Source organism: Takifugu flavidus, chromosome 9 (genome assembly GCF_003711565.1).
Source record: "Takifugu flavidus isolate HTHZ2018 chromosome 9, ASM371156v2, whole genome shotgun sequence".
Taxonomy (NCBI): Eukaryota; Metazoa; Chordata; class Actinopteri; order Tetraodontiformes; family Tetraodontidae; genus Takifugu; species Takifugu flavidus.
In genome coordinates this window covers 14927497-14953922 of record NC_079528.1, presented here as the reverse complement: position 1 = coordinate 14953922, position 26426 = coordinate 14927497, and the positions used below count along the sequence as shown (strand labels likewise).

Below are 26426 nucleotides of genomic sequence, written 5' to 3'. Positions count from 1 at the left end.
TGACAAATGGTGCTGGTTACTAACAACTAACAATGCTGGTTACTGACAACTAACAATGCTGGTTACTAACAAACGGTGCTGGTTACTAACAACTAATAATGCTGGTTACCGACAACCAACAATGCTGGTTACTAACAACTAACAACAACCTTTAGGTTAACCGTTGGCTACAGTGCAGGCTGGATAATTCCCAAGGCCGCCACTGTCGTGGCATCATTTCTCTGGAATATTCACATCTGATGGCAGACATTCTAAACACTCTAAACTTTCTAGACTCACTCGAGGATTTTTAGTGTAAAAGTTCAAGTCTAAAAAGGGGCCCAGTATCCACTGTAGAACATCAGTGTTTTGCTGAGTGTATTGTGATAGAAACTGCGAGACACAGGATGCATTTCTTTATTCCACCATAATTCACACATCTTTAATTACTTATCTGTCTGAGATTATGGTAAAATGTTACATGTTCTGGATATGTGGAGCTTTGGCTCATATTCTAGGCAGAAAGTGAGCCATGGTCATGGTGGGAGTGATCCGATTGCCCCTCCTAGTTTTTCCTGTCTTGCTGAGGCCGATGAACATGCCGGGATACGCAGCTGACTCGTAGGCATTATAGTTGTTGACCAGTAGCATCTCCTTGAACCTGCAGTCTTTGTTGTAGTGGCCCTGAGGAGACAGAAGAGGTTCACACATCTGGAACACAAAGGGGTCATTTACTCACAACTATTTCATGAGTGGCACATGCTCGGTAGGAAAGTGGTGCACGTGATGTAGACGCTTATATCAGTTAATGGAGGCAGTGTTGATTTCCTCACACAGCATCATGAAGCTAATCACCAGTCTGATCCATCATGCACAGATGGTGCGGCTCCCTCACCACCTGATCCACGAGTAGTGGGGAATCAGAACCCTTTCCTGAGCTGTGGAGAACAGACTGGATCAGCCTGGACCTAACTCCATTCTTATTGGGCGTGGTATTGGTTCCACTCTTGGGCTGACGGACCTGCCAACCTGATCCAGAGGTGCATGCTAGGCTCTGGCAGTGCCTGTTATCTCCGCTGACCTGTCCATTACCAGCAGTCTCCTCTGTCCTACATTTAGCTCACATGAGCTGCAGCAATGGGAGGTTTACCATCACTTCATCAGGCCCCCCCAGCCTTCCCAGTCCTCCCAGTCCTGAGTGTCTCATGTTTACTGAGCATAGACTCAAAAAGGTTTGGCAGCCTTTTCCAAATCCTGTGCTTCTCCTCATCCTGTTATCATCTAAGCTTCAGTAGAATTCCCCCTCCAGACACAATCAGAGTGAAGTGAGTGTTCAGGAATGATTACTGATCAGTACTTACGGAGCCGTAGAGTTTTCCCTTGTCATTCATAGCAATAAACAACCCACTTATCACTCCGAGGAGGGTCACCACTCCTCTGTCCACTGGGGAGATTTCCAGCAGGCCTGTGGTCAAATATGATCATGCTGGTTAGAAAACGAGGAGACTTTAGTCACCCTTCAGACTCTGGCTGTGATATTAATGCTGCTTGCTGCGGCTCTGCTGCTGCTGCTCTGCTACTGTTGCTTCTCTGCTATTGTTTCTGCTGCTGCTGCTACTGCTACTGCTGCTTCTCTGCTATTGTTTCTGCTGCTGCTGCTCTGTTGCAGCTGCTTCTCTGCAGCTGCCACTTGCTATGATGTTTTTGGCTGCTGCTTCTACTGCCTTGTGTAATTTCAGTAACTGTTTGTTTCCATATTTCCTGTTGCATTTATTTCAGTTTATTTGTGTTGTTGATGGTAGCAGAGTGGAAACGTTCAGATATTCATTTGCTGTTATTCCATAAGTTATTGTTATACCAAAGGATGAAACTGGGCTTCAGTGTGCATCATTGCCTTCAATCCTATTGATACCATCGGTATGTAACATAAACAGTGACGAAGAATTGAAATTAAAATCTTCGGTTTGTTCTAGTAAAGGAGATTCCTTTACTAAACCTATAGAACACTTACTGTATTTGTTCTCATTGTGGATCCCTGTGACCTTCCCGTCCGGTAGGACCTGAATGTGGAAGCCGATGCCAACGTTACAGTACAGCCTCCTCAGCCTTTTGATCCCCAGTAAATACTCTCCGTCTCTGGTGGACACGTGTCTCCTCTCGTGTGTCCTGCTGCTCAGTGAGCCAGCGTTATGGGCGGTTTGTCTCCGACTGCTGATGACAGCAAAGCAGCTAAACAGAAGGACCCCGTAGAGGAAGAGATGCATGGTGGATCCCAGGAACCATCCGTTGGGCTCTTATTCTATAGCTTTACTGGGCAGTCAAGGAAAACCGTAGATATTTCAGAGCAATTCAGGACTCAAATCCCTTCAAACTCAATTACTTTATTTGATGGTTTGATTCTTCCTGTCCCAAGTGCTTCTTCAGGTCCCCATCCAGAGGACAGGGTACTTATGTGTCTTAGATGACATCACGCACCACCAGCTGCTTTGTTTGTCCATGAGTCACAGATGCAGCCACAAACTGTGAATTATAAATAAAAATATGCATCTTAGTGACACAATAAAAAAGTGAAGATGTCAGAAAGAAGACTTGCTGTAAAATGTCTCCTCCATAACTATTTCACAGCTTCATGTGCTCATGTTGGACTAATCAATAGCATAACACACATAACTATTCCTGCTTTCACTCCTTTTTAAAACAATGCATTAAACATACCTTAGAAGAGCTACTAAGAGCTCCCAGGAAAATGACAAAACAAATAAAGTTGCTGCAACAATTACCTGATAAATTAGGTAATTGTGTTGGTTTCAGTTTCAAAGATGGTTAAGGATGCAACAGCAGCGTAATGCAACGTGTGTGTACACCTTGGTGGCTTTGACCCTGAATTTGTGTCCAATTAAAATATGACAGCATCAAGCTGATGACTAAATGTTGTTTCAGTCTCAGTTAGTGTACTTGATGCTCCTGTCCCTCCTAATGGAGGCCCGTGAGAGGGGCACCGCGGCCACGCCTGCAGACCAATACGGTGAGAAAACTAGTGGAAACGATAAGTTTGGGTTGATTATCACTTTTCTGACCAGCAAATTTCTGCTGAGGCAGAACCAGCCTGTAATCACAGCCTTGAAAAGAAATTCCGACACTCTAATCAACAACAGTAATATTGAGAAGACAGAGAAAAGAGCAGCTGTGTCTTTTGACCGGACCGGACACATCCACTGAGTGTCCCCAGCCCAGAGGAATGTGAGATCTTCTGCAGGTCCAGATGTGTGTAGCCTGCTTTTAACTAAGTGTGCAGCCTGCTGGGCCAGGGAGTGGAAATGAATGAGAGAATACCGGAACCATTTTTATTTTGGCATCAGGTTGTAAGACAACAAAATGCTGGAAAAACCGTACAACAGAACTGTATATACATATCCAAACTACACAATAAGCTCTTCTATGCAGATGTTGTGTGGACTCAGACAGAGGGATGACGTTAGCGCTGCAGCTTCTTCGTTCTGTCGATCAAATGGTCTTTAAGTGGTCCATCTTTGACACTCCGTTCACCAGTGAATGAGAGTCCTGCTTGTCTTTCTTCAGCCCTCGCTCCGTGTTGCCTTTTTGACTTTGAGGACAATAGGGACCCCTGCTGTCGCCGCTGTGAGAGGAGGGGCCACTGGCGCCTCGCCGCTTACCAAAGGAGTGCTGTACCGTGCGCTCGTTGTTACAATCCACACGGATCTGGAGGAAGTTAGCAGATAGTTCTTTTATTGACAGTGAGGACAGGAAAGGAGCTGAGACAAGCTGGACATGCAGCACAGACAAACCAACCAAGGTTTCTCCCTAAAGCAGGGCACACTACACGGCTTCAGCCAGTTCTGCCCAACAACCAAGTCCCCCGTCTCACAGGACGCTCAAACTCAGGGCCAATCACAGCTTTTTTATACATGTTAGGTGCGAAAAGCCAAGCACGGGGAGGGGGCACATATGGGCGAAGGCAGCTCCCCCCTGGATGAGTCACTTCATCGCAGGGCCCCACATGAGCATTTGTGGGTTCAGTACCTTGCTCAAGAGTACCTCGGCAGTGATCTGGAGGTGTTCTGGCCCCAGAACATCTTCAGATGCATGTTTTGTCTGCCTAGGGGCTTCGTACCCCCCCATGACCCCCGAAGGGATAAAGCGGTTAAGAAGATGAGAGGAAAAGCCACGTGAGCAAGTTTGCCTCCTGTTAAAGGTGAAGAGTGAAAGTCTTGCCTGTAGAGAGTCCTCCTCTCTGATATAATGAGACGTAAACTGCATGTCCCCACCTACATCACAGAAACACAGGGAAACAGTCACCGTTCCCTCCTGTCATGAAACTCAAACAGAGAACACGCAGGTTGATCAGTCACGCTTCACAGATGTTGGCCTGATTGTTACATTCAGCACAACCAGCAGTGCAGGAGGAGGACGTGCACGGCTAACTCCTGGTGGTCAGGGACACCTGCTTTAGCTCACCCTGCCAACAACACACTCTTCTCACAGATCCTTATCTGCACATTTCATGACAACGACAAACATATTGATCAATTAATCTGGATTTCAATTGCAGCTAGCCTGTCTACCTTTATTTGCTCCTCTTCCTCTCCCCCCTCGTCCCTTTGTCCCCCTCTTCCTGTCATCTGTACGTCTTGGCTGGACCCCACTTGCGGACACCTGCTCATCAGCGGGGGCCAACGACCAATCGGTGAGTTCATCTTTGTGCTCACAACTTGTCTCTGAGGGGTTGGATGCTCCCGAGTTGGCTGCTGGACAATGTGGGCAGAATTCATGTTAACAATAAGCTAGCTTAAACATCTTAAATTACTGTGGTGAAGCCCATCTCTGAACAGCTACAGCTGTAATAAAAGAGGCCTGGGCATTGAGGGGAAGAGCAGAGCTGCTGCTTCCAGAGCAGTAACAAAGGTGAGCATACCTGAAACCATCAACGCCTCTCCTCCTTGGCCTGGACCTCTTGTTGCTCCTCTGCTAGACCCTGGATCGACACCGTTGTCCAACAGTGAGTGTTTGTCTTTTGTCATGCGGGGAGCTGCTGTTGGTCCTCCTCCAAACTGTCTAAGCTGCTCATCAATGTGAAGACGCTCCAAATGAAGCTGGTCCACCTCCTGAGATCAGAGCATCAGCAGCCATTAAAGCGCCCATACATCAACCCTATATTCACCCTTTGAAGCTTTTCTCCTTTCAGGAAACACGGTCCAAGAACTGGCATAAAGGTATATTTGAGGGCACCAACCTTCAGGTAATTCAGGTGGTAGTCCAGCAGCACTCTGGCATTGGAGATACTCTCCTTTGTCCCCAGAAAAACGAATGGCACCAGCCCCTGTCAGAGAGAGGAGAGGGTTACAGGGTGGTAACAGCAGGGGTCTGCTCACACACCCCTTGCAGGTCCCTGGGACCTGGTCTGGGCAAGCAGGAAAGACATGGATGCAAGGATCATCAGAGCCATGTCCCGGAGGGGAGATGGCATCAGAAAGTATGAGAGATAACATGAACCAACGTACGCGGGCTCATCTGTAGTCTAATGTATTAATGACAGGAGCTACAGAAGCCATCTAAAGGGGCAGCTGGTAGCCCTGGCACCTCCATACAGACTGATGGCAGAGAGCCCCACGTGCTCTCAGAGCTCCTCGACACCCACCTTGTCTGCTGCAGCTGCTGGTGGACTGGTCTCACTCTCAGGTTCAATACAAACCCGAATCACCCCAGATTTATTCACCACCTCCTGGATCAGTTTGCCATTCCTGCCGATGACCTTTCCTAGAAAGGCAAAGCTGTGTCACATTCTGCAGGGCATGAATGGATGTGTGCAGCACCACCAATAGAAGGGCTTTCTTACCTACTAAGTTTCGAGGAACGTCGATGACATCCTCGGTAAATTCCAGAACGTTTCTTGCTAACCGTACCGCTTCCTGGTTCTGAAACAAACAACAATAAGCTAGAAGGCTCAGTCCCTGAGACACGAGTGAACGAAGGGAGCGGCTACCTCTCCGTATATGTGGAAGGTGCAGGTCTCCTCATCCAGATCTATATTGGTGACTCCGGGGACCTTACGGGCCTGCTGGATGTTGGCCCCGTGGGTGCCAATGGCCAGACCCATCAGGTCCTCCCTGACGGTAAACTGCTCGTGAAAACGTGCTGCCATCTGTCTGGACTTCTGCAGAGCAGCAAACAAAGTGAATGTAGCTCCTGACTCAGTGGTGGAGCACCACCATATCCTGCAGGAGCACGCACCTCCAGGTGTCTGATGGCCTCTCGGTTACCCTGAATGACGAAGAGTTTGCTTCGGAGGCTTCGGAAGTGCATATCATTGATCATGCTGGTCCTCTTCCGGGTTACCTCGTTCACAGACTGACCACGATTGAGACAGACAATCAGAACATGTTACCTGCTCATCTATGACAGGACACGGTTAAAGGGACGGCAGCAGCCAAAGACGCTCCGCACGTGTCTGGGATAAAGGCTGAACTAACCAGTATGACCAGCTGCTGTTTCTTGGGGTCGTAGGTGACGCTGAAGGCTCTGATGGCCTTCTTATACTCCTTATGTGCTGACTCACTGGAACACCTGCGGACAGATGCCACCAGTGAGTACCCAGGCCTGCTTTAGCTGTACCTGCAACAAGCCCTCTCTTAGAGAGGATGCCAGGCTCAGACAGGTTTAATATGACCTCCATAATATACAGTAAGGCTTCAAAGCTAAAGAACAACATGAGCTGATTATGTGGGCAGTATTGATGGACAGCCACCAGCCTTGAGGAGCTTGTCCTAAAAGTCAACACTCACATCAGCTGGAGATCTTCTGGGACATCCACTCTGATCTTGATGAAGGTATTTTTGACCATCGGCTTATTCGGATTCACTGGCCGCAACCGTTCCAGGGTCACAATCTCGTTGAGCGTAGCGTCACACGCAGCGTACTCAATGACGTAAAACTGGATGCACAGAACCAAGACGTAGCAGGGAGATCAATCAGTCTGAATCAGTATACAGAATTTATGCAGGCTCCCACTGAGGGAGGGAGGGACACACACATGCACTCTCACACACTCTCTCTCAAACACACACACTCACAGACACACACAGGACTCAGACTAACTTTTTTCTAAATAAACTGCCTCAGTAATTTACTTTGATCGGTCCTCTCAATTATTGTCATGACATTTCTTTCTCCTTTTCCTGGAGCGCTCCTGCCAAGCAATAACGTGCAGAAAACCAAAAGAGTGAAATGTGGCGATGGAAGTTTGTAGCACTGAGCCACAGGTTCAGGACCTCCTTCAGGACCTGCTGGACCAGGTTCTAACTCAGCTGAGAACTTAGATGCTCCTACCTCTCCTTTGACCATGCGAACTGTGGCCGGCCACCAGCCACACGGCTCCTTCTCATTGGGCCTCGAATACACCTTAAAAAAGGAAAACAAGGCAAGAAATGTCAATGCACAGTTGAGAAAAAAAGAGCAATGTCACAAATGTGTGATGATTTTAGCCGTTTCTGTCATCATATACAGGATACAACTGACCATATACACAGATGTGTATTTCAGAGGAAATTTCTGTTCAACCTCCAGGCTTAAGGGAGGATCAAACCGATAACCTCATACAGCTCAGTGGAACAACTGTAGGAACCCCTGACAGGAGGGTTTTCAGCTTTACTTTGGTGCTGAGCTTCTTCCACTGCATGATGCTGTCCCTCACTGATACAGCAGACTGTGACACAGTCTCTTCTCTTAGCTTCTTTCCACAAGAGATCCGTCCAGATAGAGAACCAAGCAGAATGATGATGGCCTTGAGAGGCAATGTGAAGCTGATAAAGTCAAATAGGAGTGTTGTCCATTCTCCATCACAACCGTCTGATTCACAGTAATGAGATATTGTGACGCACCTCCACCTCATCGCTCTCACATATGTCCCGTTGGAAGCCCGGTGGTGGGGGGAAACGAACATCTTGAATTGACATCTGGCGTTCTGCTTGCCAACTGTGACACAGTGGGAAAAAGTCAGGTCACACACAGTCCATAATGGGTACGGTACTACTGCTCCAGGAAGGTACCTACTTGTTTTCAAAGGCCACAGTAACTGAGCCATCCTGAACATCCTTGACAAATGCCTTAAAACAGGGACAGTCAGGAATTTAGGAGGTTTGACTGGCTTTTATAATCTCGACAGCGGTTAAGGGTTCCAGGTATGGTCAGGCTCTGGTGACAATGATGGACGAACGTCTGCAAAGATGCTGGGAGCAAACACCCAAACTGGGACTCTTTTACGTTTTGCAAGTCATTTAGCAGAAAAAGAGAATTCTTGGAAGATGTATATTTTCAGATACATCCTAACAGGCTTATGTTAGCATGATACTTGGATCAAGACTGTCCAACAGGTGAAGCCAAAGCAAGCGTCTTAAACAAAACCCCCACTGGTTTGTGAACCACCTGCATACATCGTAAAAGCACACATACACAATGAGCCGAACCAGTATAGCACCAATAGTTTATCCAACGAATGGGAAAATCTAAATAGGTACAGCACGCATTAGCTTCTATTAGCTTTGTTTACAGGCTCCGAGGCCCAAACAAGCAGCAACTCCACTTAATTCAGGTTAGCATCCGTTGAAACATTGGCAGTCAAGTTAGATTAGGCTGAATATTAGTTATGCAGTCACCTTATAAAAGGCTCCACTGGTTCCTCTCACTTCCACCACTAAATCATCCATGACGCAAATCAGCTCGCTAGTCTCTGAGTGTTAGCAGCTAGTTAGCTAGCAGGGAACAGTTTAACAGTTTTAACTAAATAAAGACAATCATTTGAAAACAAGCTGTGGTCGCGCTCAAATATGTAACACTCAGTTGTATTTCCTTAGGGATATATGGCGAATTTAAAGGCGATATGATGTAGATTAATTTAGCTGGTTAAACAGCTCATGTTTGCTGTTTTTGTTGTGTTGAAGCTGCTCGGCTAACCTTCGCTTGTCGTGATTTACTGTGACGTCATGCCGTTGTCTGTCGTTCCCTTGCTCTTCTACGGCTCCTATGGCCTCAATACTGCCTCCGCGGGGTGGGGAGGACTCGAGGAGAGGAGAGGAGAGGAGAGGAGAGGAGAGGAGAGGAGAGGAGAGGAGTGGAGTTGGGGGTGGAGGGGTGTTCACCAGGAAGGGTTCCTGTCCCGTAACCTGACTCCACCTCTTGGGACCTCTTCACTTGCTGAGTGGCTCCTCTGGCTCCCTGCTGGCCTCAACACACCTGCTTCATGTTGTATCAGAGATCTGCATTTGCAGACTTCTCAGGATCAGGATGGAGCCTCAGAGCCACGTTTGAGGTCAAAGCCCAGAGAGGCTGTGTGTCAACAGCCTACACTTACTGTGGATGTGACCTTGACTTGTTGCTGTTTCTGTCACTAATAGGAGTCTCTGAGCTTCATGGAGCCTGCTGAGCTCATGCAGCCAACAGCCACAGGTGAAAATCTCTGAGGCTGTCGAGCTGCGTCTAAAAGATTAGTGTGACTGTGTTGATTTTAAGGAGAGTAGCAGCCTGACAGGGTCAGAGGAAGCAGCTTCAGATGATCCTGGACGGGCACTATCACATCTCCTGCATACATCCACGGCTCTGGCTGGGGGTTCTCCACATCACAAACGACCATTTGACCAAAGACTTGAAACATACCTTCCTCTCATTTCTGTTTATTGATCACTTTCATCTCTCATCTCAACCCACACACTCAAGAACCAGTCCTCTGATGATGAAGATGTGCTGGTTGCCGGTGCAGACGGCCGTATATTAACCACCAGATTCCTATCATCGTCCTGGAAACGCGTCCCTGCGTCCTTACTTGGACTTAAATGTCCACCACGGTGCAGCCCCCACCGTCACGTTTGTTCGTTAACAAGGACAGTTGCTTTTTGCTCCACAGTTCTGTGTGAGGTGGACTCTGGCATCTTCACTGTCCACATCTCTGTAGATAAGAAACTTCTGGGTTTTCAGGCGACAGGCCAGTGCCATGAAGATGCAGTCTACGTTCTGGCTCTCCTTTGGGTCTTTGGCTGATGTTTCAAACAGCAGCATGTTGTGAGTATCAGCAAACCTGAGCGCCACACTGGAGGGAACCTGGGAACGTATCAGTGTGCAGTTAGACATGACCAACCCCCACAACACCCACTTACACATCGCAACACACCCACCTGGATTCTGTCCACCAGGTCACACTTGTTTCCAACCAGGACTCGAGGAACTGATGCTGAGACTCGGTGGCTGTTACACTCCTGGAATATAAGGAGGGTACAGATCATCAGCATACATACCCAAAGTTAGCTGTTGGCTCCTGATATGATGCACACACACACACACACACACACACACACGCACACGCACAAATCCCAGGGGGGACAGAGCCCACCGATCATGGAAAGTCATACAATTGTCCATTTACAATATTGCTGTGTGGTTGTAATTTAATGACAATCAGACATACAGAAAAACAAACTGGTGCTGAACTGGTGCCATGCATCAGCGGTTCTCTGGGGTCAGATTGTCTTGTCTTCTTAACTGCTTCGTCCCTCTCGGGGTCTTGGGGAGGTTCCACAATGGGTGAAGGCAGGTCCCTCCTGGGTGAGTCCACAGGTCATCACAGGGTCCTATATGAGCATTTGTGGGTTTGGTACCTCAGAAGTGGTCTGGCACCTTCCCCTACTACCAGAACACCCTCCATGTTTTGTCTGCCCTGGGGTTTGAACCACGAACCCTCCGCTCCAGTTAGTGGTGTGTAGAATAAAAGTTTGGCCGTTTTCTGATTGAAAAAGAACCACCAAAATGGCAAAAACAGGAACTCACAAATGACATTACTGGGTGAGAGCTCCTCCATAGACCAGGGGTGGTGTCAGGGTTAGTGCATGGTTAAGGGGGCCCCTTACCTCTATCCTCTAAACATGGACCTTAATTTACTTTAGTCAAAAATATTTACCTGTCAATCATTCTAAACAGAATAATAGAGATAAATGTTTCCCTCCTCCAGTTTAACACCGGTATGTTGGGCAGTTCCTTGGTTCCCCCTAAATATGTGAAATTAAGAAGCAATATATAATATTGGACTCATGGAGGGGGACCATTGAGAGGATAACTGACCGGACACTACCCTGACCTCTGCACTGGTCCCACCACCACAGTGGGCTGGTATTGAAACAAGACATGGGTTACCGGTGTGGTCAGTGATGTCCGTGACAAAGAGGGTGAATAAAGGTGGGGCTGAGGGAGGGACAGCAGAAGGTCCCTCAGCCGATAGGAAACAGGTCATTATGGTGAAAAGGTGTTGGGATGTCCGCAACCCCCTGATGAAACTGCTCCCATCATCAATATCCTCAAATAAATGGAGTAAACATGTGACACACCTCTATCCACGTCTGTAGGTTGCAGAATGAAGTCATGTTGGTGACGTCATAGACGAAGACCACAGCGTGGACATTGTGGTAATAGTGCTTGACCATGGATTTACGGAAGCGCTCCTGTCCTGCTGTGTCCCAGACCTGCACCTGTGGAGAGACACATGCCTACTTACATCTTCTCTTATTTATGCTCTGCTGGCACCAGAGTAGCAGCTACCTTTTGTACTGGAGGGATCCGCCAAACAGGGTTGGTCTGTAGTTGGGCTTTACTACAGGGGTTGGGCTTTACTACAAGGCTCATCCAGCCTTGAGGCTGACAGTGAACAAATGTGATAGGAGGACATGACGCTGCTGATACGTGCTGATTGTAATGAGGAACCAGCCAGGTGCACGGACACAACCATGTTGTAGAGGCAAATTGGCTGTATATATTACAGCTGCACACGATGCTTTTGTTAACTTGTTATTAACGAAGCTTTTGCAGGCATCTGGTGCCCTTTTTTCTACCTGTTGTTGAGCTTCTCTATTTGCTCTTCTTATTAATATTGTTGAATAAATTTGAATTGGAATTAAGACTGGCAAGAAGGTGAAACATCTTCATGATAAACCTCAACAAGTCCAGTGGAGGCAGAGATCTAACTGGGCTAAATCAATAGTTGTTACATTTGAGCTAGAGTAGACCAGCTAACAAAGGAGTTGTCAACACACACTTAAACACTGTTTCTGGCCTGACTGTGAGAACTCCACCCACGCTTCCATCAACACGCGTGTGTGTGTGTGAGAGAGAGAGAGCGAGAGAGAGAGAGTCTGAGGGCGAAGCCCTTTTTACCTTGATGGTTTCTCCTTCGATCTCCACCGCCTTCTCCCTGAAGTCCACGCCGATCGTGGCCTCGGTCCTGTCGGGGAAGCCGCCCCCGGTGAAGCGGAACGTCAAGCAGGTCTTCCCTACGTTGGAGTCCCCAATGACGATGATCTTAAAGATGCGCGTCTGGATGCTGAGCTCCTGGGAGGCCCGGGCGTTGCTGCCGCCGCCGCCGCCGCCGCCGCTGTTGGATCTGCTCCGAGCGACTTTGTGGACATCTCCAGGAGCCAGGATGGTCACGTCGTGCTCTGCTCGCTTCCAGCGTTTTCCGTCGGGGAATTCGTTGGTCATTTTCCCGAAAAGAGCGGTGCGCGGTGGGTGGTGCTCACGGACAGAAGGAGGAGTGGATGGCTGATGGACAGGCAGAGAAAGGGAGGAGAGAAGGAGGAGGAGGAGGAATCAAGGATTGTGGCTCCTCCGTAGCTGTTGTCAACGTTCACATTGACGGTGCGTGTATCTGACGAGCTGATGCACGCAGAAGACCGTCAAACACACACCTAGAAAACAGAATCACCACTTACACGACAATATTAGCCTGTTCAAAGAAAAAACAAAACAATAAATGAATGATTGGATATAGAGGTCAATACAGTGCATCTATCTATCTATCTATCTATCTATCTATCTATCTATCTATCTATCTATCTATCTATCTATCTATCTATCTATCTATCTATCTATCTATCTATCTATCTATCTATCTATCTATCTATCTATCTATCTATCTATCTATCTATCTATCATTTTTTTAAATGTTTCCTTTCTTTTCCGTTCTAAATTGTGTTTGATTTGCTCTTTTTGTGAGACCTTAACCTCAAGTCACCCCACTCCCTCTCAGGAGGTGGCGCTATGCATGGTGATCGTCATTAATTTAGGCACGAAGAAGGAGGACAAAAGTTTGATGGATTGACTGATGACACAGGGAATGGTGGATGGGGACAAGAAGGGCATTTTGAGAAGTATAGAGAGGTCAGGCGGAAGGAAGGAGGTTTTTAAATTTCTGACCGGTACTGTACTGGGGAAAAGGATGTGAGGAGAGTTAAATGAGATAGACGACCAGAAAGTGGCAGTAATGCAACAATATGGATGCCAACCGCCCTTAGAACTAAAAGAAGAAGAAGGAAATAGTAGTAGTAGAAGAAAAAATATTGGGTGACGTCACTTCCGGCACATCTTGTACTCGTAGCGGCATATTTTCTTACAGATGAAGATGCGGGTTAGGGTTTTATTTTTCCATGCGAATTTTTTCTAAGAAGGGCTAAAATATTTTTTTAATCATGACCAATAGAACATCTTATTTTTACGATCCAGACGTAGGGAACTTTCACTACGGTGAGTTTAGCTTTTGTCGCTACCAGGCAGTGCATCAATGTATTACTTGCTAACAACTTTACTTCAAATTAGCGCGATTTTATTCGTTTTTTGATACAATTATAAATGGGTGTTTTTGGCCAGAGGCAATCTCTTCACTCTTTGCTAACAAACGTTAAAATAACGTTTCAAATAATGATTCCCCTTTCAGTACAACTGATTGGACTTGAGAGCTCTGATTAGCTTAGCGTTGTAAACAAAACAAAAAGGGTAGCGCTCTTTATTAATCCCATAGGGGAAATTAGTTTCTACACTGTGCTTATTTCACAAACCATATTCATGAACACAGGAGCAACACATACCGTGTTTGGGGCAGCCGGTCAGTGCTCAGTCTAAAGTTTAAGTAGTCCTAATATGACAGTAAATTTTGTGGTTATGTGTAATTGTATAGATCTGCACAGATCCATTTGTACCCTAACAAATCCAGGAATCCCGCACCGTGTTTCTCTGTTCCCATGTCCTCACACCTCATGGTGATACCTTGAGGTGTCCAGACCCGGTCCTCCAGAACCTCACTGGATACATACGAGCTACTTAACTATGGTTATTTTCACCATTGATCTGCTCCATGGTCAGTTTGAGTCAGTCATCAGGGAGGACTGAATAGCTGCTCACACCACCAGAACATGAAATAGTTATAAGTTATTGTTTATGACCCCATAGTAATATATATAATAAATGAGAAAATTCCACAAAAACAAGCAGTTTTTATGATCCATTCAGTAGCTTCATCTGAATAAAAAGCCTTGTGTAATGTGAGGACAGAGTTCAATATTGATCTGTTACGGCTCATAGGACGGGTAGTTATGGTTCTGTTTCTTGCTTCAGGTGCTGGACATCCCATGAAGCCTCACCGCCTGTCTCTGACCCACAGTCTGGTGTTACACTATGGACTCTACAAGAAAATGATGGTGAGGTTGGACCTTTCATACTCATCATGATTTCTAGATGACTAAATATGAGCTAATTATTATATTCTGCTGAATCACTGGTTGTTTTTCTTCTCTTGTAGGTGTTTAAGCCATATAAAGCTTCACAACATGACATGTGTCGCTTCCACTCAGAGGACTACATTGACTTCTTGCAGAAGGTCAGCCCAAACAACATGCAGGGCTTCACCAAGAGCCTGAACACGTTCAATGTTGGGGATGACTGGTGAGTTCAAGTGTCATAGACATGTGACATTCATATCCGGGACAGTTACGATGCTTGTGTGCTGGACTTTAGGTAGGTTGTTGTTCCACATCAGTTACAACTATCTCTGATGTGTACAAATATGGGAGCTTATTCATTTTATTGACTGAAGCAGGTCTTCGTCCACTTGTTGGTCAAACACTTTTTCATCTTTGAGCTCTTCTATCCCAGCAACACGTAACCAGCAGCAGCTGGTGAAGGTTTGGCCACACAAACTCTTCCTCTTTATGGGCTTTGCCCTGAGCACTCACCGTGGCATCAACTTCAGTCTTTCTTTTGATGCTATCTGTTAATGGATGGATGGGTCTGTAGCAGCATGTATTCGCTAATAGAACAGGAACTTCCAGCTTTAAAGTTAAAAATCCAGTTAGTTGCTATATTTTACATGCCATCAAGTTAATGAATGAATTAGTACCATAGTTATATATTGGAGTATAAATCCTAACCACACTGACTACTGTGATTCTGAAAAACAGTGTGTGTGTGTGTGTGTGTTTGTGTGTTTGTGTGTTTGTTTGTTTGTTTGTTTCAGTCCAGTGTTTCCTGGGCTGTTTGAATTCTGCTCCAGATATACAGGTGCATCCTTACAGGGAGCCACACAGCTCAACCACAAGGTAGCACTAATGCACGAGTACTACTCTCATTTCCTCTACCGTTCAGCTGCCGTTATGAGCAAGAAAATGATGTGTGAGCCTAATGGTGCGCATGCGCAGTAGAATGATTGGCAGAAAACAGCTTATTATACTGTGGAAATGTAAAATATGTGCATTTTTACAAGAGTGTGTATAAGAATGGAACTATGAAGTAATGATGTCATTGTAAACGAGACACTTTGCTGTGTGCCACATTTTCAGAAGATGACAGGTCATAATATATAATCAGTGTGGATCACCGTTAGTGGCCACCTGGTTACAGTTCACCATAAGTGACTGTCCAACACAGCTACTGTATAGACAAGGGCCTCAGACCGCCACCATGGGATGGCTCAGGAGTTTACATAAAGTTCAGGTTTTGGTGTCTCTCCAGATTTGTGACATCGCCATCAACTGGGCTGGAGGTCTGCATCATGCTAAGAAGTTTGAGGTGAGACCCTCTTTCCGCCGCAGGGCGACACGCACTTGCAATTGTGATGTTTCAAAAAGTCAATGGTGTTTGTGTCTGCAGGCGTCTGGCTTCTGTTACGTGAATGACATCGTCATTAGCATACTAGAGCTGCTAAAGTAAGACCAGCACATCCTGAGTTTTGCTTGTGGGTTTGTGTTTTTAATGGGACCTGGTTTTCAGATACCACCCCAGAGTCCTCTACATTGACATCGACATTCATCACGGTGACGGTGTACAGGAAGCCTTTTACCTGACTGACCGTGTCATGACCGTGTCCTTCCACAAATATGGAAACTACTTTTTTCCAGGCACTGGTATGTCCAGCTGAGCATGTCCCTTTCACTATACACACACACACACTTCCACTGCACGTTGAAGCACAATCAACTGCCTCTGGGGCTGAAGGGGCTCTGTGCCATGTGGCAGCCAGTTAAAGGCAGGGGGAAAAGCATGACAACCGCTAAAGCCTAAGATTTAGTGTTGGAGGCAACAGAGAAGCTTCCATAATCCTACATGCAGCACCACCTTCATGGTCCTTACGTCTGGAGCAGACAAGGTTTGCTAAGTGTTCACTGTGTTTAGGTGACATGTATGAGGTGGGAGCAGAGAGCGGCAGGTATTACTGTCTGAATGTTCCTCTGAGGGATGGCATCGACGACCAGAGTGAGTTTCTCCCCACATCCCAGAATGTCATCCCTGCTGTTCATGTAATGCAACTGAATGTAAAAACGTGTTTCTGTGCTCAGGTTACCGGCAGCTCTTTCAGCCAGTCATCAAACAGGTGGTGGACTTCTACCAGCCCACCTGCATCGTCCTGCAGGTCAGTGAAGGCGGAGCAGCTGCTCTGTTGTGTGGTGCTGTGATGGCGTCTGACCTCAGGTGTCATCGTTGTGCTCTCCTCACAGTGTGGAGCTGACTCTCTGGGCTGTGACCGACTGGGCTGCTTCAACCTCAGCATCCGAGGACATGGGTCAGTCACGGAAGCGTCCATTTAGCCCCACTCAGGGACAGTCAGGCAGCTTCTCAACTGCCTTCATTGTCTCACTGGCTTAGAACTAGATTAAACTGTCAGCTTTCTGATAGGTTAAAGTAGTGAGATGTAGCTGGCCAAGCTACGGCAACCTTGTAATGAAGCCATCAGCTTTTGGGTGCTCTGTTTCAGGGCTCGCATAATGAACCCTGGGGGTTTTCAGGTAGTTAAAGTGACTAAAGGGCCTAAATGAAAATGTCTGTCAAACAGAAAAGACTTCCTGGCTATGTTTGTGTTTCAACGTGAGCGTCTGTAGCACAAACTGCAGCCCTTCCCAACATCTTCTGTGTCTCCAAGTAAAAAGACTCCAATTGTGATCTAATGTGCTGGTGGCAGGAGCATAAGACACGTTTTGACCCCTCTTCTTTATCTGGCTGTGGATATAAAAGGTTTAAGGCAGCTTGATTAGTCAAACGTGAATGGCCAGCTCAGGTGATAGTGACGTTTCCTTTCTGTCCCAACATTAGCGTCAGGATTATCAGCACATGGTTCTGTTCAATTATGTTGCCAACAGTAAATTGTTGGGTTATTCTGCAGTGCTGCAAGCTATTAGATATTAACAGCTGCTGATCCATCTGATTTATCACCACTGTTTGCAGGGTCCTCCCTCCCACTGTAGGACCTTTCTTTTCTGGTCACCCGACCATTAATCTACAACTAATAGAAAACCAACACCATTAGATTGTGAAATGATTGTTATTTGCAGCTCTGAAGAGGTTATTTGGCCCCGCAGCATGAGCATCAAGTGCTTTAGTATCAACAGAAGAGAAGGACCCCTCTGATGGGCTCTTCCCCTGCACACTGCTGCCATGGTCTTTATTATGTAGCAAGCATTCTAGTGACGTTGCACTTTTATTGCACGTTTACGTGCTGCAGACCATCACACCGCACAATATCCTATTCACACAAGGACTACAGCTGACACTTGTTCTGATTTTAAATATAACCAGCATCAGGAAATCATGATAATATCCTCATTATTGCACAGGTCATTTCTGTCATGCTGTCTCTCTTGATACACTGTGTTTCAGTGAGTGTGTGGAGTTTGTGAAGAGTTTTAAAATTCCTCTGCTGGTCCTGGGAGGGGGAGGATACACCGTCAGGAACGTTGCTCGCTGCTGGTGAGTGGCACAGACCATCAGGCTGGAATGGCAGCGGGGATTCTGTAGGCTGACCTGTTTTTTCTTTGTGCTTCAGGACATTTGAAACATCCCTGCTTCTAGAGGAGTCCATCAGCGACGAGCTGCCGTACAGCGGTGAGTTGTGCACAGGTTCACATGTGATCCTGGTTAAATCTGCTCTCTCTACAATCACCAGGCTCATTCTCTGCTTTCTGCAGAGTATTTTGAGTATTTTGCTCCAGACTTCACGCTGCATCCTGACGTCAGCACCAGGATTGAGAACCAGAACTCCAGACAGGTTTCAGAACTCATTCTGGCTCATACATGGGTGTAAAGATGCTGTGTGTACTGAAACTATCACTCTGCAGTACCTGGAGCAGATCCGCCAGACAGTTTTTGAGAATCTGAAGATGCTGAACCATGCCCCAAGTGTGCAGATCCATGATGTCCCCTCAGACATGCTCAACTACGAACGCAACGACGAGCCTGACCCAGATGAGAGGGGCGCAGAAGAGAACTACACAAGGTCAGCAAGTCATCTCAAGCTCAGCCAGAGGGCTGCTAGCTCAGTCACAGAGTCTTCCTGCTGTCTTTGCCTTTGTGTTACTTTAGTTTAGTATGTCCATAGTTCATGTTTGACGTTAATGTCCAGCCAAAACCTGCATCAACTTTAATTGAGATCCAACAGTTGCTTTAGCTCACTGGATGTCCTGCATGTTGGTTCTCTGATGAATAGCTGATCCGATGAGAATGTTATTAAATAAGAATAAACATAGGATGAGCTAATAAAATCAAACATTATAAATTAGGGTGCACTGGGATGTCATACGCGACAGTAGAATAGCACTAAAGTAATAACCTATCTGCATGTGTTCCGCAGGCCGGAGGCTGCCAATGAGTTCTATGATGGTGACCATGACAACGACAAAGAGAGTGATGTTGAAATTTGAGCCCAGAGGCGTGGGATTGGAAGGAGACTGCTTTGTGTCAGTATTGTGCAGGTGCTACCAGAAGCAAACGTCTTGTGATGTCACATCCTGAACAGTGCAGCTGATGCTGAGAGCCACAGTGTCCTTCATGTTGTCATGGTAAAGTCCTCACCCTGTTTGGAGGGCTACAGATGTGAAGACTGGACATTAGTTTCCTGCGTGTTTCACAGATTTTAGCATCCTTGTTTGGATTATTTCCTGTATGAATACACTTGTGATTATGTGACCCTGTTCCTTTGTTTTTCATATAAAGAATGAGCAGAAAGACATGTGAGCAGTGTGGTGTTTTTTTGGTAGCTCATTAAGACGCTGTAAGAAGAGGAGATGTGCAGATGGTTTATTTTGTTCAGGGATACATCGAAGATTTGACACAAACTGCTTGAGCAGAACTGAGTCACAGCTCCTCTTCCACTAACCACTGGGTCAGCACCAACTCAAAGCCTTTATAGTCAACACAAATCTGAAAGGACCCCCACTCAAATACATCGAAGGCTTCAGATAAAGGCTGCAAGCAGACCCTGACATTGTCACTCTCAAAAGAATAAAACAAAATCTGCACTGCAGACCGAAGCAAACACAACTAAGATAATGGCTAAATATATAAAGGTTTAAAGGCAGCAGACTGGAAGAAGATGCTCGTCAGTCATCTTTCTTTGGTGTCCAGTCAACAACCCTGGGAGCAGCCACGAAGTCTACGTAGAAGAAATCACTCATCCCAACACAGCAGATCCAAGAACTTTTACATTTATGTTGGCAAAAGGGTGGAACCAGCAGCAGATACACAATGTGGGTTTTCCATTGATAGAGACTAAAGCCGATAGGTTCATTAAAGTCTGGGAGGGACAGGACACTCAACACTCCTACAAGACGGGTCCTGATGCAGCTCCTACAGCTCCTCACTCTCGTACGGGAGGGCAGGGCGGCGGGGGAAACTTTCTACGCTGGCAACCTGTGCACGGCTCCCTGAGGGCAGCTTCAGCAACTTGGACGCAGGAGCGACAGGCTTGATGGGCAGAGTTGTGGCAGCTGAAAGACAGCAGAGTCCTGGGATGTGAAGCCCTGACAGCAAATCTCCCTACATTTATCAACAAGTTAGAGGTGAAAGAATATCGTAGCTTTACTGTGTAACGATACGCTGAAGGTTGAAGGGTTTTAGTTGCAGTATTAACAGGAGGAGCAGCGGTCTTCTCCACATTTATCTGCCGATTTTGAACATTCCTTTAATGGCCAGGCTCTGAAAATAACCTCTGCACCCAGCAGCAGGGCCTGGTTACACAATGAGCTTGCCCTGGTCGCTCCTGGTTACAGCTAATGAACTATTGGTTTGGTGCTGAGGCTGAACACATTACATCAGCCATTTATCCCAGTCCCAAGGTTTCTGCAATACTGATGGTAAAGTGAAAGAGAGTGTCAGTTGTTTAGATGAGGGTGATGAGGGCTGCAGCTGGAAGGGCGCAGCCTTTGTTCAGTGTGGTCCTGCCTGCAGGCCGCTCATGTGCTGATCCACTTTTAGCCACAGCAGTGATGTCATGCAGCAAATAGCAGACATGCAACACTAGAGTGGGAGTCTTACTGCCAACGTCCAGTCTGGCATTGCACGAAGACATTCCTGCCACGTTGATGGCAGAGAGCGTGTACCAGCCAGCATCTGATTTCCTCACCCACTCGATCAGCAGACGATGTCGGCCGGAACCGTCCTGGTACAGACTGAAGACGACACTGAGATTCAAGTCCTCTGATTAACACATCACAAACATCCTAATATGTACTGATTCAAAAGTCTCCGTGTCAGTTGATCATAAATGATCAACTGATTTTTTCAAGATCTTAATATCTGATTTTGGAGGCTGGTCCTCTGAAACAACATGTATTACGGTGACAGGGACTTCGGTGTTAGACTTAGCCAGTGTTAGAATGTATAGTTCACCACTGAAGGCTCTCCAGAGTCAGGCTGACTGGATTGTGCTGGCCTTGCTGACACCTGGAGCTCAGTGAAGGAGGATATCGAGGTTAACACCAACCTCATCCTGCTGGGGTCAATATGCAGCATTTCTTTATCTTTTTTCCAGAAGACCTGTGGGGTTGGAGAAGCGTATATCTTGCATTCTAGGCTCACAGTATCACCCTCTAGAGCTCTGGAGTTCAACAGTTTCTGGACAAACGTGGGAGGCTGGAGGACTTCCTGGGCTGCACACAGAGATGGGAGGGACATTCTTACTCATATCTGGTTGCTCTTTACCTTCATGGAACTGTTTGGAGCAGGCCACCAGCGTTACCTATGACATTCAGCCTCATGGTAAACCGACTCTCCCCCGCTCTGTTTCTGGCCACACACTCGTACACGCCAGCATCACGCATGGTGGTGATCTCAAGGATGAAAGAGTGCATCCCTTTTTCACACACCAACATCTTGTGGAAGTCATCTGGACGAACAGCTTTGCCATCCAGGTACCAGGTCACATCAGGCATTGGCAGACCTCCTACCTGCAGTGGGTAGAGGAGGTGGTTACTTCAGGGACCGCTGAGCATGAAAAGCTCATAGGAATGTTGTGTGATTCACTTTAAAGTCGATCCGACAGAAGCGTCCCTCCTCCACGCTGAGGTCTGCGGGGATCTGCAGGAAACGAGGCGCGTAGCACTTCTCCTGGATGGCGGCCTCCTCGTCACCCCGCTCGTCAGACTGCGTGTGGCGCCTTCCCCTGCAGGCCAGTATTTAGTCTTGGTTCGCTTTCAATCTTGGCAGTGTACAGTTTAAACCCGATGTTGTCATGTTGTCATCTGTGCCTCTGATAGAGCTTCTCCTATCAGAGTAACCCTCTACTCCATTAGATCAGATATGCACATTTGGATTTAAAGCTGATGATTGTCTCAGCACACTTCAGCTGCTTTTTAAAAAACTGCACAGAACAACAACATTATTACAAGTAGAAAGCAGGAAATATTGGCCTTTTTGGTACAATACAGTGCTGTTATGTTCTGTGATTGATATGGTCAACTTTGACCTTAGAGGGGTTCAGGTTAAAGACTATTGAAAGACAATATAAGAGGCAAAAGGGTCAAATGAAGCTTCTTAAACTGAATACATCAAGTGTTTTTACCAGAGGCCACCTGTGTATCTTCCTTCGGGCGAAACTGGCTGCAAAACATATGACATCACATTAATAATGATTCAGATCAGTATTTTTTAAGGGTGATGATGATGAAGATGATGATGAAGATGATGATGATGATGATGATGCTTCATACCTGGACAGGCTGGGGTTCAAACGCACCGCCCTGGTCAAACATGCTGATGGGTCCCTCAGGACCCAGCAACCGACGAGCCATTCTTTCCTCATATGACAATTTCTGTTGGAAGAGACACCTTCATCAACACCATCATCATCATTATCACCATCATCACCATCATCATCATCAACTTTATATGTGTTGACAGGAAACACACCTGGCTGATCCTCCTCCTGGCCTCTTTGGTGCGCAGTTTCTTCTCTAGATCCTGGATTAGGGCATCTTTGGACCCTTGGATGTCTTCGTCAGTGGAGCGAGAGGATGAAGGTCGAGGAGTTACAGGCTTCTTCAGCGTGGGCTTTGGCAGACTGCGCGATAGCGAGGTAGATAAAAGGGAGCACAGAGGGGTTTATGACATGACTGTTGTCAGGGAAAGTAGCAATTTGATATTTCCTCATCAGCATACATGTTCAGGCTGGACTTTATGCAGTGGAATTCAACTAATTCACATTTTACAAATTGATTTTACTATTTTCTACTCAAGTTTTGTCTGTATTTACACCATCTAGAAGAGACTGAGCTCTGAGTGTGGCTTACACCTCTGCAAGTGTCTTCCTCCTCTGTTGATTCAACCTAATTAGACAAAGCAGTTCCCACACTGCTGAAAACTGGCCCTCTGTGAGCTGTTCCTAAGGCTAAGGTTTCATCTGGAATGAGGGTAGCCCAATTCAACGCAGAATTTTTGTCATACCAACAATACCACATGACTATTGTGTGGGCTAAACCCCATTTATAAGTGAAACTTTGACTTATTTGCCCTTGTCTTCCAAGATGCATCTGATCAGATCCCATAGCCACCCTAATCTAGTTTCTCACAATGCGGAGGAGTGATAGATCTAATCTGAGCACCTTCTGGTTGTCCAAGCTTTTCATCCTCTCTCGAACGCATTTCAGCTGTTTATGTCCATAATGGTGTTCTTTCAGTCACAACTCGTGGCTCGTGACCATGGGTGCAGGTCAGAACGGTGATCGACTGGCAAATCGAGAGCTTTGCCTATTGGCTCAGCTCCTTCTTTACCACAGCAGACCTATGAAAAGTCTGTTGGTACTCCACCAATCCCTTTGTTGATCTCTTGCTCCATATTCCCTCACTCATAAACAAGATCTCAAGGTACAGAGATTCTTCCACTTGGGGCAAGATCTTATGCTCGACATGGAAACTGCTCTACATTTGCTGCGCTAGGTTCATCCAACTTAAGGCATTTAAATCCATCCCTTTCCCTTGTACTTCAGGTGGGCCCTAGGGGTCTCATCTTGCTTCCAGGTTTATTACTTCAGAATAACTACACAAAATTCCTAGAACTTGGACATTCAGTTTGTCATGTCAGACTCACATGTGTGGTGTCCCTTGGTAGGTGGTAGGAAGGGAGATCACTGTTGGAGGAATTTGCTTCTGACTGCTGGACTGTGGGACAGAGGAGCAAGACAAAGAGACAGGCGACGCCCTGATGGAGGTGGGTGGGCTGGAGAGGGGGATCTGGGAGCATAATTTGGAGTTGGGCGAAATAGAAGGGGAGAAGGCAGACTGGGAGGGACCAGCAGAACTGTGGTAGTCAGTGGGAGCTAATACAGGATCCTGGTTTGCTGGTAGGGTTGCACTGCCAAGGCCACTGGAGACACTAAAAGAAAGTGGAGCACATGGAACACTGGCTGCATAGGGAGAAATAGGAGTGAGGGTAAAGGAAGAGCGCAATGTGGGGCGTAGGGAAGAGGTGGTTTTAGAGGCAGCCGAGGAGAGAGGAGGTACAGCAGATGAAGTGGAGATGGAAGAGCAGAAGCTGGAGGAAGACGGCGAGGACTTGGTGGTCCCATTAGCCTGGCCCTCGTTGTTACTCTGATTCTGACTGAGGCTGAGATACTGAAACTGTGCCTGGGTCTGAACCACTAACGGATCTGTCATCGGACTCTCCATTGAGGTCAGACTGTTTGGAGGACTGTTTGGATTCTGCTGGTTCTGGTTCTCTTGGCTGTCCTTTACCACACTGTCATAGCTGGGGGCTTGAAAGCAAGGTTGTGATTGAATGAAATGTCTTGGACGCTCGTAGTTGAAGGCACTGGGTGGAATGGAACTGGGGTTGAAGTTGGGCAGTTCTGAAAGGTCCATGATGATGCTCCCAGAGTGGTGGACTGCAAATAAGATAAGGTGAGTTGGTAAAAACGCAGTCTGACAGACAGACAGACAGACAGACAGACAGACAGACAGACAGACAGACAGACAGACAGACCGATCGATCGGTGGGATGCTCTTACAGGGTGAAGAGTTGCTGGTTTGGCTCAACTGCTGGTGATAATGATGATGATGATGATGATGTGATGATTTGGATGAAGAAGAAGGGCTGGATTCACAGGTTTAGCCGGTCACAGCAACCAGTGGTTTGTCCAGAAAGGTAGCTTACAGGTTTTAATTCTAGGAAGCCACAGATTACATTTGAAAGTGTTAGGAAACCAGTGAACTTATTCAGATCTTCAGACACCTAAACGACAGGCAGCCGTTCCCAACTCAACTTATGAACTCATCAAACACAGCTTTTGTGTTCAAATCACATCAAATCAAATCAAATCAATCTTTATTTATATAGCGTCTTATACAATCAAAATTGTTTCAAGGTGCTTTCCAGAATCACAGGGCCTAACCCCAGACAAGCAACAATGGCAAGGAAAAACTCCCCTTTAACAGGAAGAAACCTTGAACAGGACCAGGCTCATGTAGGGGGACCCTCCTGCTGATGGCCGGCTGGGTAGAGAGAGAGGAGAGGGGGGAGGACAGGTAGAGGATAGAATGGAGAGGAGAGGAGAGGAGAGGAGAGAGAGGAGAGGAGAGGAGAGGAGAGGAGAGGAGAGGAGGCACAGAGCACAGAAACACATACAACTTTCTTGGTGTCAGTAGAAAGGTGATTTTGGATGCCAGCTTGGCCTTCTCCATAGTTGGTAATGCTGGAGTTGTGAGTGCTCTGTGTTCTGTGATGTTGACCAGTGATGCTACTTTACAGACACAACTCAGAAAACCTAATCACCATTATGGGGGTGCTCAGCTCTAGCGGGTGTTGTAAGATAAGCTGACGGCCTCTTTGCATGTCTTTAATAAAGGTGATCAGAAATAATTGTAATTGTTTTGAGACCACTAAAGATCTGGCTGAAGGTTAGCTGATCCTCTAGACCAGACTTATGTTGTCTTATGTGACCTACATGGTAGAAACTTAGATAGATAAAGTACAGATAAAGAATCACACAATTGGCTATCCTGCAGATGTCCGTAAGTGATCTGTAGCTTTTCATATTAAAGTGGACCTGATGATCTGATGTGGAGAGAAAAACAATTTTTATCTCTTTTACTTTACAGGGTTATTTCAGCCCTTCTAAAGCATCAACCAAAATGGAGGAGGATAGGCCAGAATATCATTAAGTTGCTAAATCACACACATAACTTTGGGGTGCATCAGGTAGTCAAATCACGTTGGACAGTTCATCTGGACATCAGCTCCATCAAAACACAATTAGAGCAGAGTTCTCCTTCTGTGGGGGCCCAGGCTGGGGGTTAGAGGATCTCTGGTCTGAGGTCTGAGGTCTGAGAATAAAGTGGAGCCCCACCCCAATGCTCCGAGCACCTGTCCAGGGCAGATTACCCCCTCTGAGGCCCTTCCCTCAGTATTCTCATGTGTGTTCTAACAACATGCAAAAGTGGTCACTTTCCCTGTGGGGATTCAAAAAAAAAAAAAAGTGTTTCATCTCCTGGTTAAAGACGAAACAAGCAAAGCTAAAGGAGAAAAAAGCAGCAGGGTAAAAGTGAAGGTACATCTGGGAGCCATCACAAAGACACAAACACTAAGATGAAATGTGACGTGGCATTATTGTAAAATAGACAGCTATCATGTAGCCTGGAAAGACTGTCTATTAGGTTACAAAAAGGCCCTTCGCAAGGCTAGAACAGCTTATTTTTCTTCTTTGATTGAGGAAAATAAGAGCAACCCCAGGTTTCTTTTCAGCACTGTGGCCAAATTAACTAAGAGTCACAGTGTTTTAGATCCACGTATCCCTTCTTCCCTTCGTGGTGAAGACTTCATGAGCTTCTTCACTGATAAAGTTCTAGCTATCAGAGAGAAAGCTAACCAG

At 46.5% G+C, this 26426-nt stretch overlaps 5 protein-coding genes across 18 annotated transcripts in view; 1 reads left to right on the top strand and 4 right to left on the bottom strand.

Moving 5' to 3' along the window:
• Nucleotides 1-382: 382 nt before the first annotated feature.
• On the bottom strand, nt 383-3170 carry LOC130531804 (fibroblast growth factor 4-like). The gene is made up of 3 exons (XM_057043971.1): nt 1991-3170; nt 1341-1444; nt 383-663 (listed from the first exon to the last, which is right to left on the bottom strand). The coding sequence occupies exons 1-3, from the start codon at nt 2241-2243 to the stop codon at nt 487-489; spliced, it is 534 nt and encodes a 177-aa protein (XP_056899951.1). The 5' UTR covers nt 2244-3170; the 3' UTR covers nt 383-486.
• Nucleotides 3171-3309: 139 nt separating this feature from the next.
• On the bottom strand, nt 3310-8976 carry LOC130531785 (fragile X messenger ribonucleoprotein 1 homolog A-like). 5 transcript variants are annotated; one of them, XM_057043934.1, is made up of 16 exons: nt 8649-8976; nt 8047-8099; nt 7875-7968; nt 7646-7777; nt 7324-7395; nt 6780-6928; nt 6468-6561; nt 6229-6345; nt 5981-6151; nt 5834-5912; nt 5636-5754; nt 5231-5317; nt 4913-5102; nt 4563-4742; nt 4213-4265; nt 3310-3699 (listed from the first exon to the last, which is right to left on the bottom strand). In XM_057043934.1, exons 1-16 carry the CDS (start codon nt 8697-8699, stop codon nt 3484-3486), a joined length of 1857 nt encoding a protein of 618 aa, XP_056899914.1. In that variant the 5' UTR covers nt 8700-8976; the 3' UTR covers nt 3310-3483. The 5 variants fall into 5 exon arrangements, with proteins under 5 accessions (XP_056899914.1, XP_056899913.1, XP_056899916.1 ...); XM_057043933.1 differs by having other exon boundaries at nt 4563-4745; nt 8649-8975; XM_057043936.1 differs by lacking the exon at nt 4213-4265 and having other exon boundaries at nt 4563-4745; nt 8649-8975.
• Nucleotides 8977-9646: 670 nt separating this feature from the next.
• Nucleotides 9647-12510, bottom strand: rab33a (RAB33A, member RAS oncogene family). 2 transcript variants are annotated; one of them, XM_057043964.1, is made up of 4 exons: nt 12187-12510; nt 11364-11504; nt 10161-10241; nt 9647-10086 (listed from the first exon to the last, which is right to left on the bottom strand). In XM_057043964.1, exons 1-4 carry the CDS (start codon nt 12508-12510, stop codon nt 9862-9864), a joined length of 771 nt encoding a protein of 256 aa, XP_056899944.1. In that variant the 3' UTR covers nt 9647-9861. The 2 variants fall into 2 exon arrangements, 1 of the variants encoding a protein (XP_056899944.1); XR_008952191.1 differs by lacking the exon at nt 9647-10086 and adding an exon at nt 10451-10765 and having other exon boundaries at nt 10159-10241.
• Nucleotides 12511-12535: 25 nt separating this feature from the next.
• On the top strand, nt 12536-19297 carry hdac3 (histone deacetylase 3). 3 transcript variants are annotated; one of them, XM_057043956.1, is made up of 15 exons: nt 12536-12666; nt 14419-14501; nt 14603-14745; nt 15317-15398; nt 15811-15867; nt 15949-16004; nt 16069-16202; nt 16471-16551; nt 16635-16708; nt 16794-16858; nt 17950-18039; nt 18116-18174; nt 18258-18337; nt 18408-18565; nt 18920-19297. In XM_057043956.1, the coding sequence occupies exons 1-15, from the start codon at nt 12567-12569 to the stop codon at nt 18987-18989; spliced, it is 1332 nt and encodes a 443-aa protein (XP_056899936.1). In that variant the 5' UTR covers nt 12536-12566; the 3' UTR covers nt 18990-19297. The 3 variants fall into 3 exon arrangements, 2 of the variants coding, with proteins under 2 accessions (XP_056899936.1, XP_056899937.1); XM_057043957.1 differs by lacking the exon at nt 12536-12666 and adding an exon at nt 13144-13551; XR_008952190.1 differs by lacking the exon at nt 18920-19297 and having other exon boundaries at nt 18236-18337.
• Nucleotides 19298-19346: 49 nt separating this feature from the next.
• The window catches only part of myot (myotilin), a 15491-nt gene continuing 8411 nt past the window's right edge, over nt 19347-26426 (bottom strand). For 5 of the 7 annotated variants that reach the window (XM_057043928.1, XM_057043926.1, XM_057043925.1 and 2 more), the window contains 10 exons: nt 24567-24723; nt 23651-24443; nt 22474-22624; nt 22275-22376; nt 22127-22164; nt 21589-21727; nt 21305-21512; nt 21050-21215; nt 20602-20735; nt 19347-20072 (listed from right to left, as the gene is read on the bottom strand). In XM_057043928.1, coding sequence (XP_056899908.1) covers nt 19915-20072; nt 20602-20735; nt 21050-21215; nt 21305-21512; nt 21589-21727; nt 22127-22164; nt 22275-22376; nt 22474-22624; nt 23651-24420 — 1866 coding nt within the window. In that variant the 5' untranslated portion in view covers nt 24421-24443; nt 24567-24723 and the 3' untranslated portion in view covers nt 19347-19914. The remainder of the gene's footprint in view (nt 20073-20601; nt 20736-21049; nt 21216-21304; nt 21513-21588; nt 21728-22126; nt 22165-22274; nt 22377-22473; nt 22625-23650; nt 24444-24566; nt 24724-26426) is intronic. The other 2 variants (XM_057043931.1, XM_057043929.1) reach the window with 2 other exon arrangements.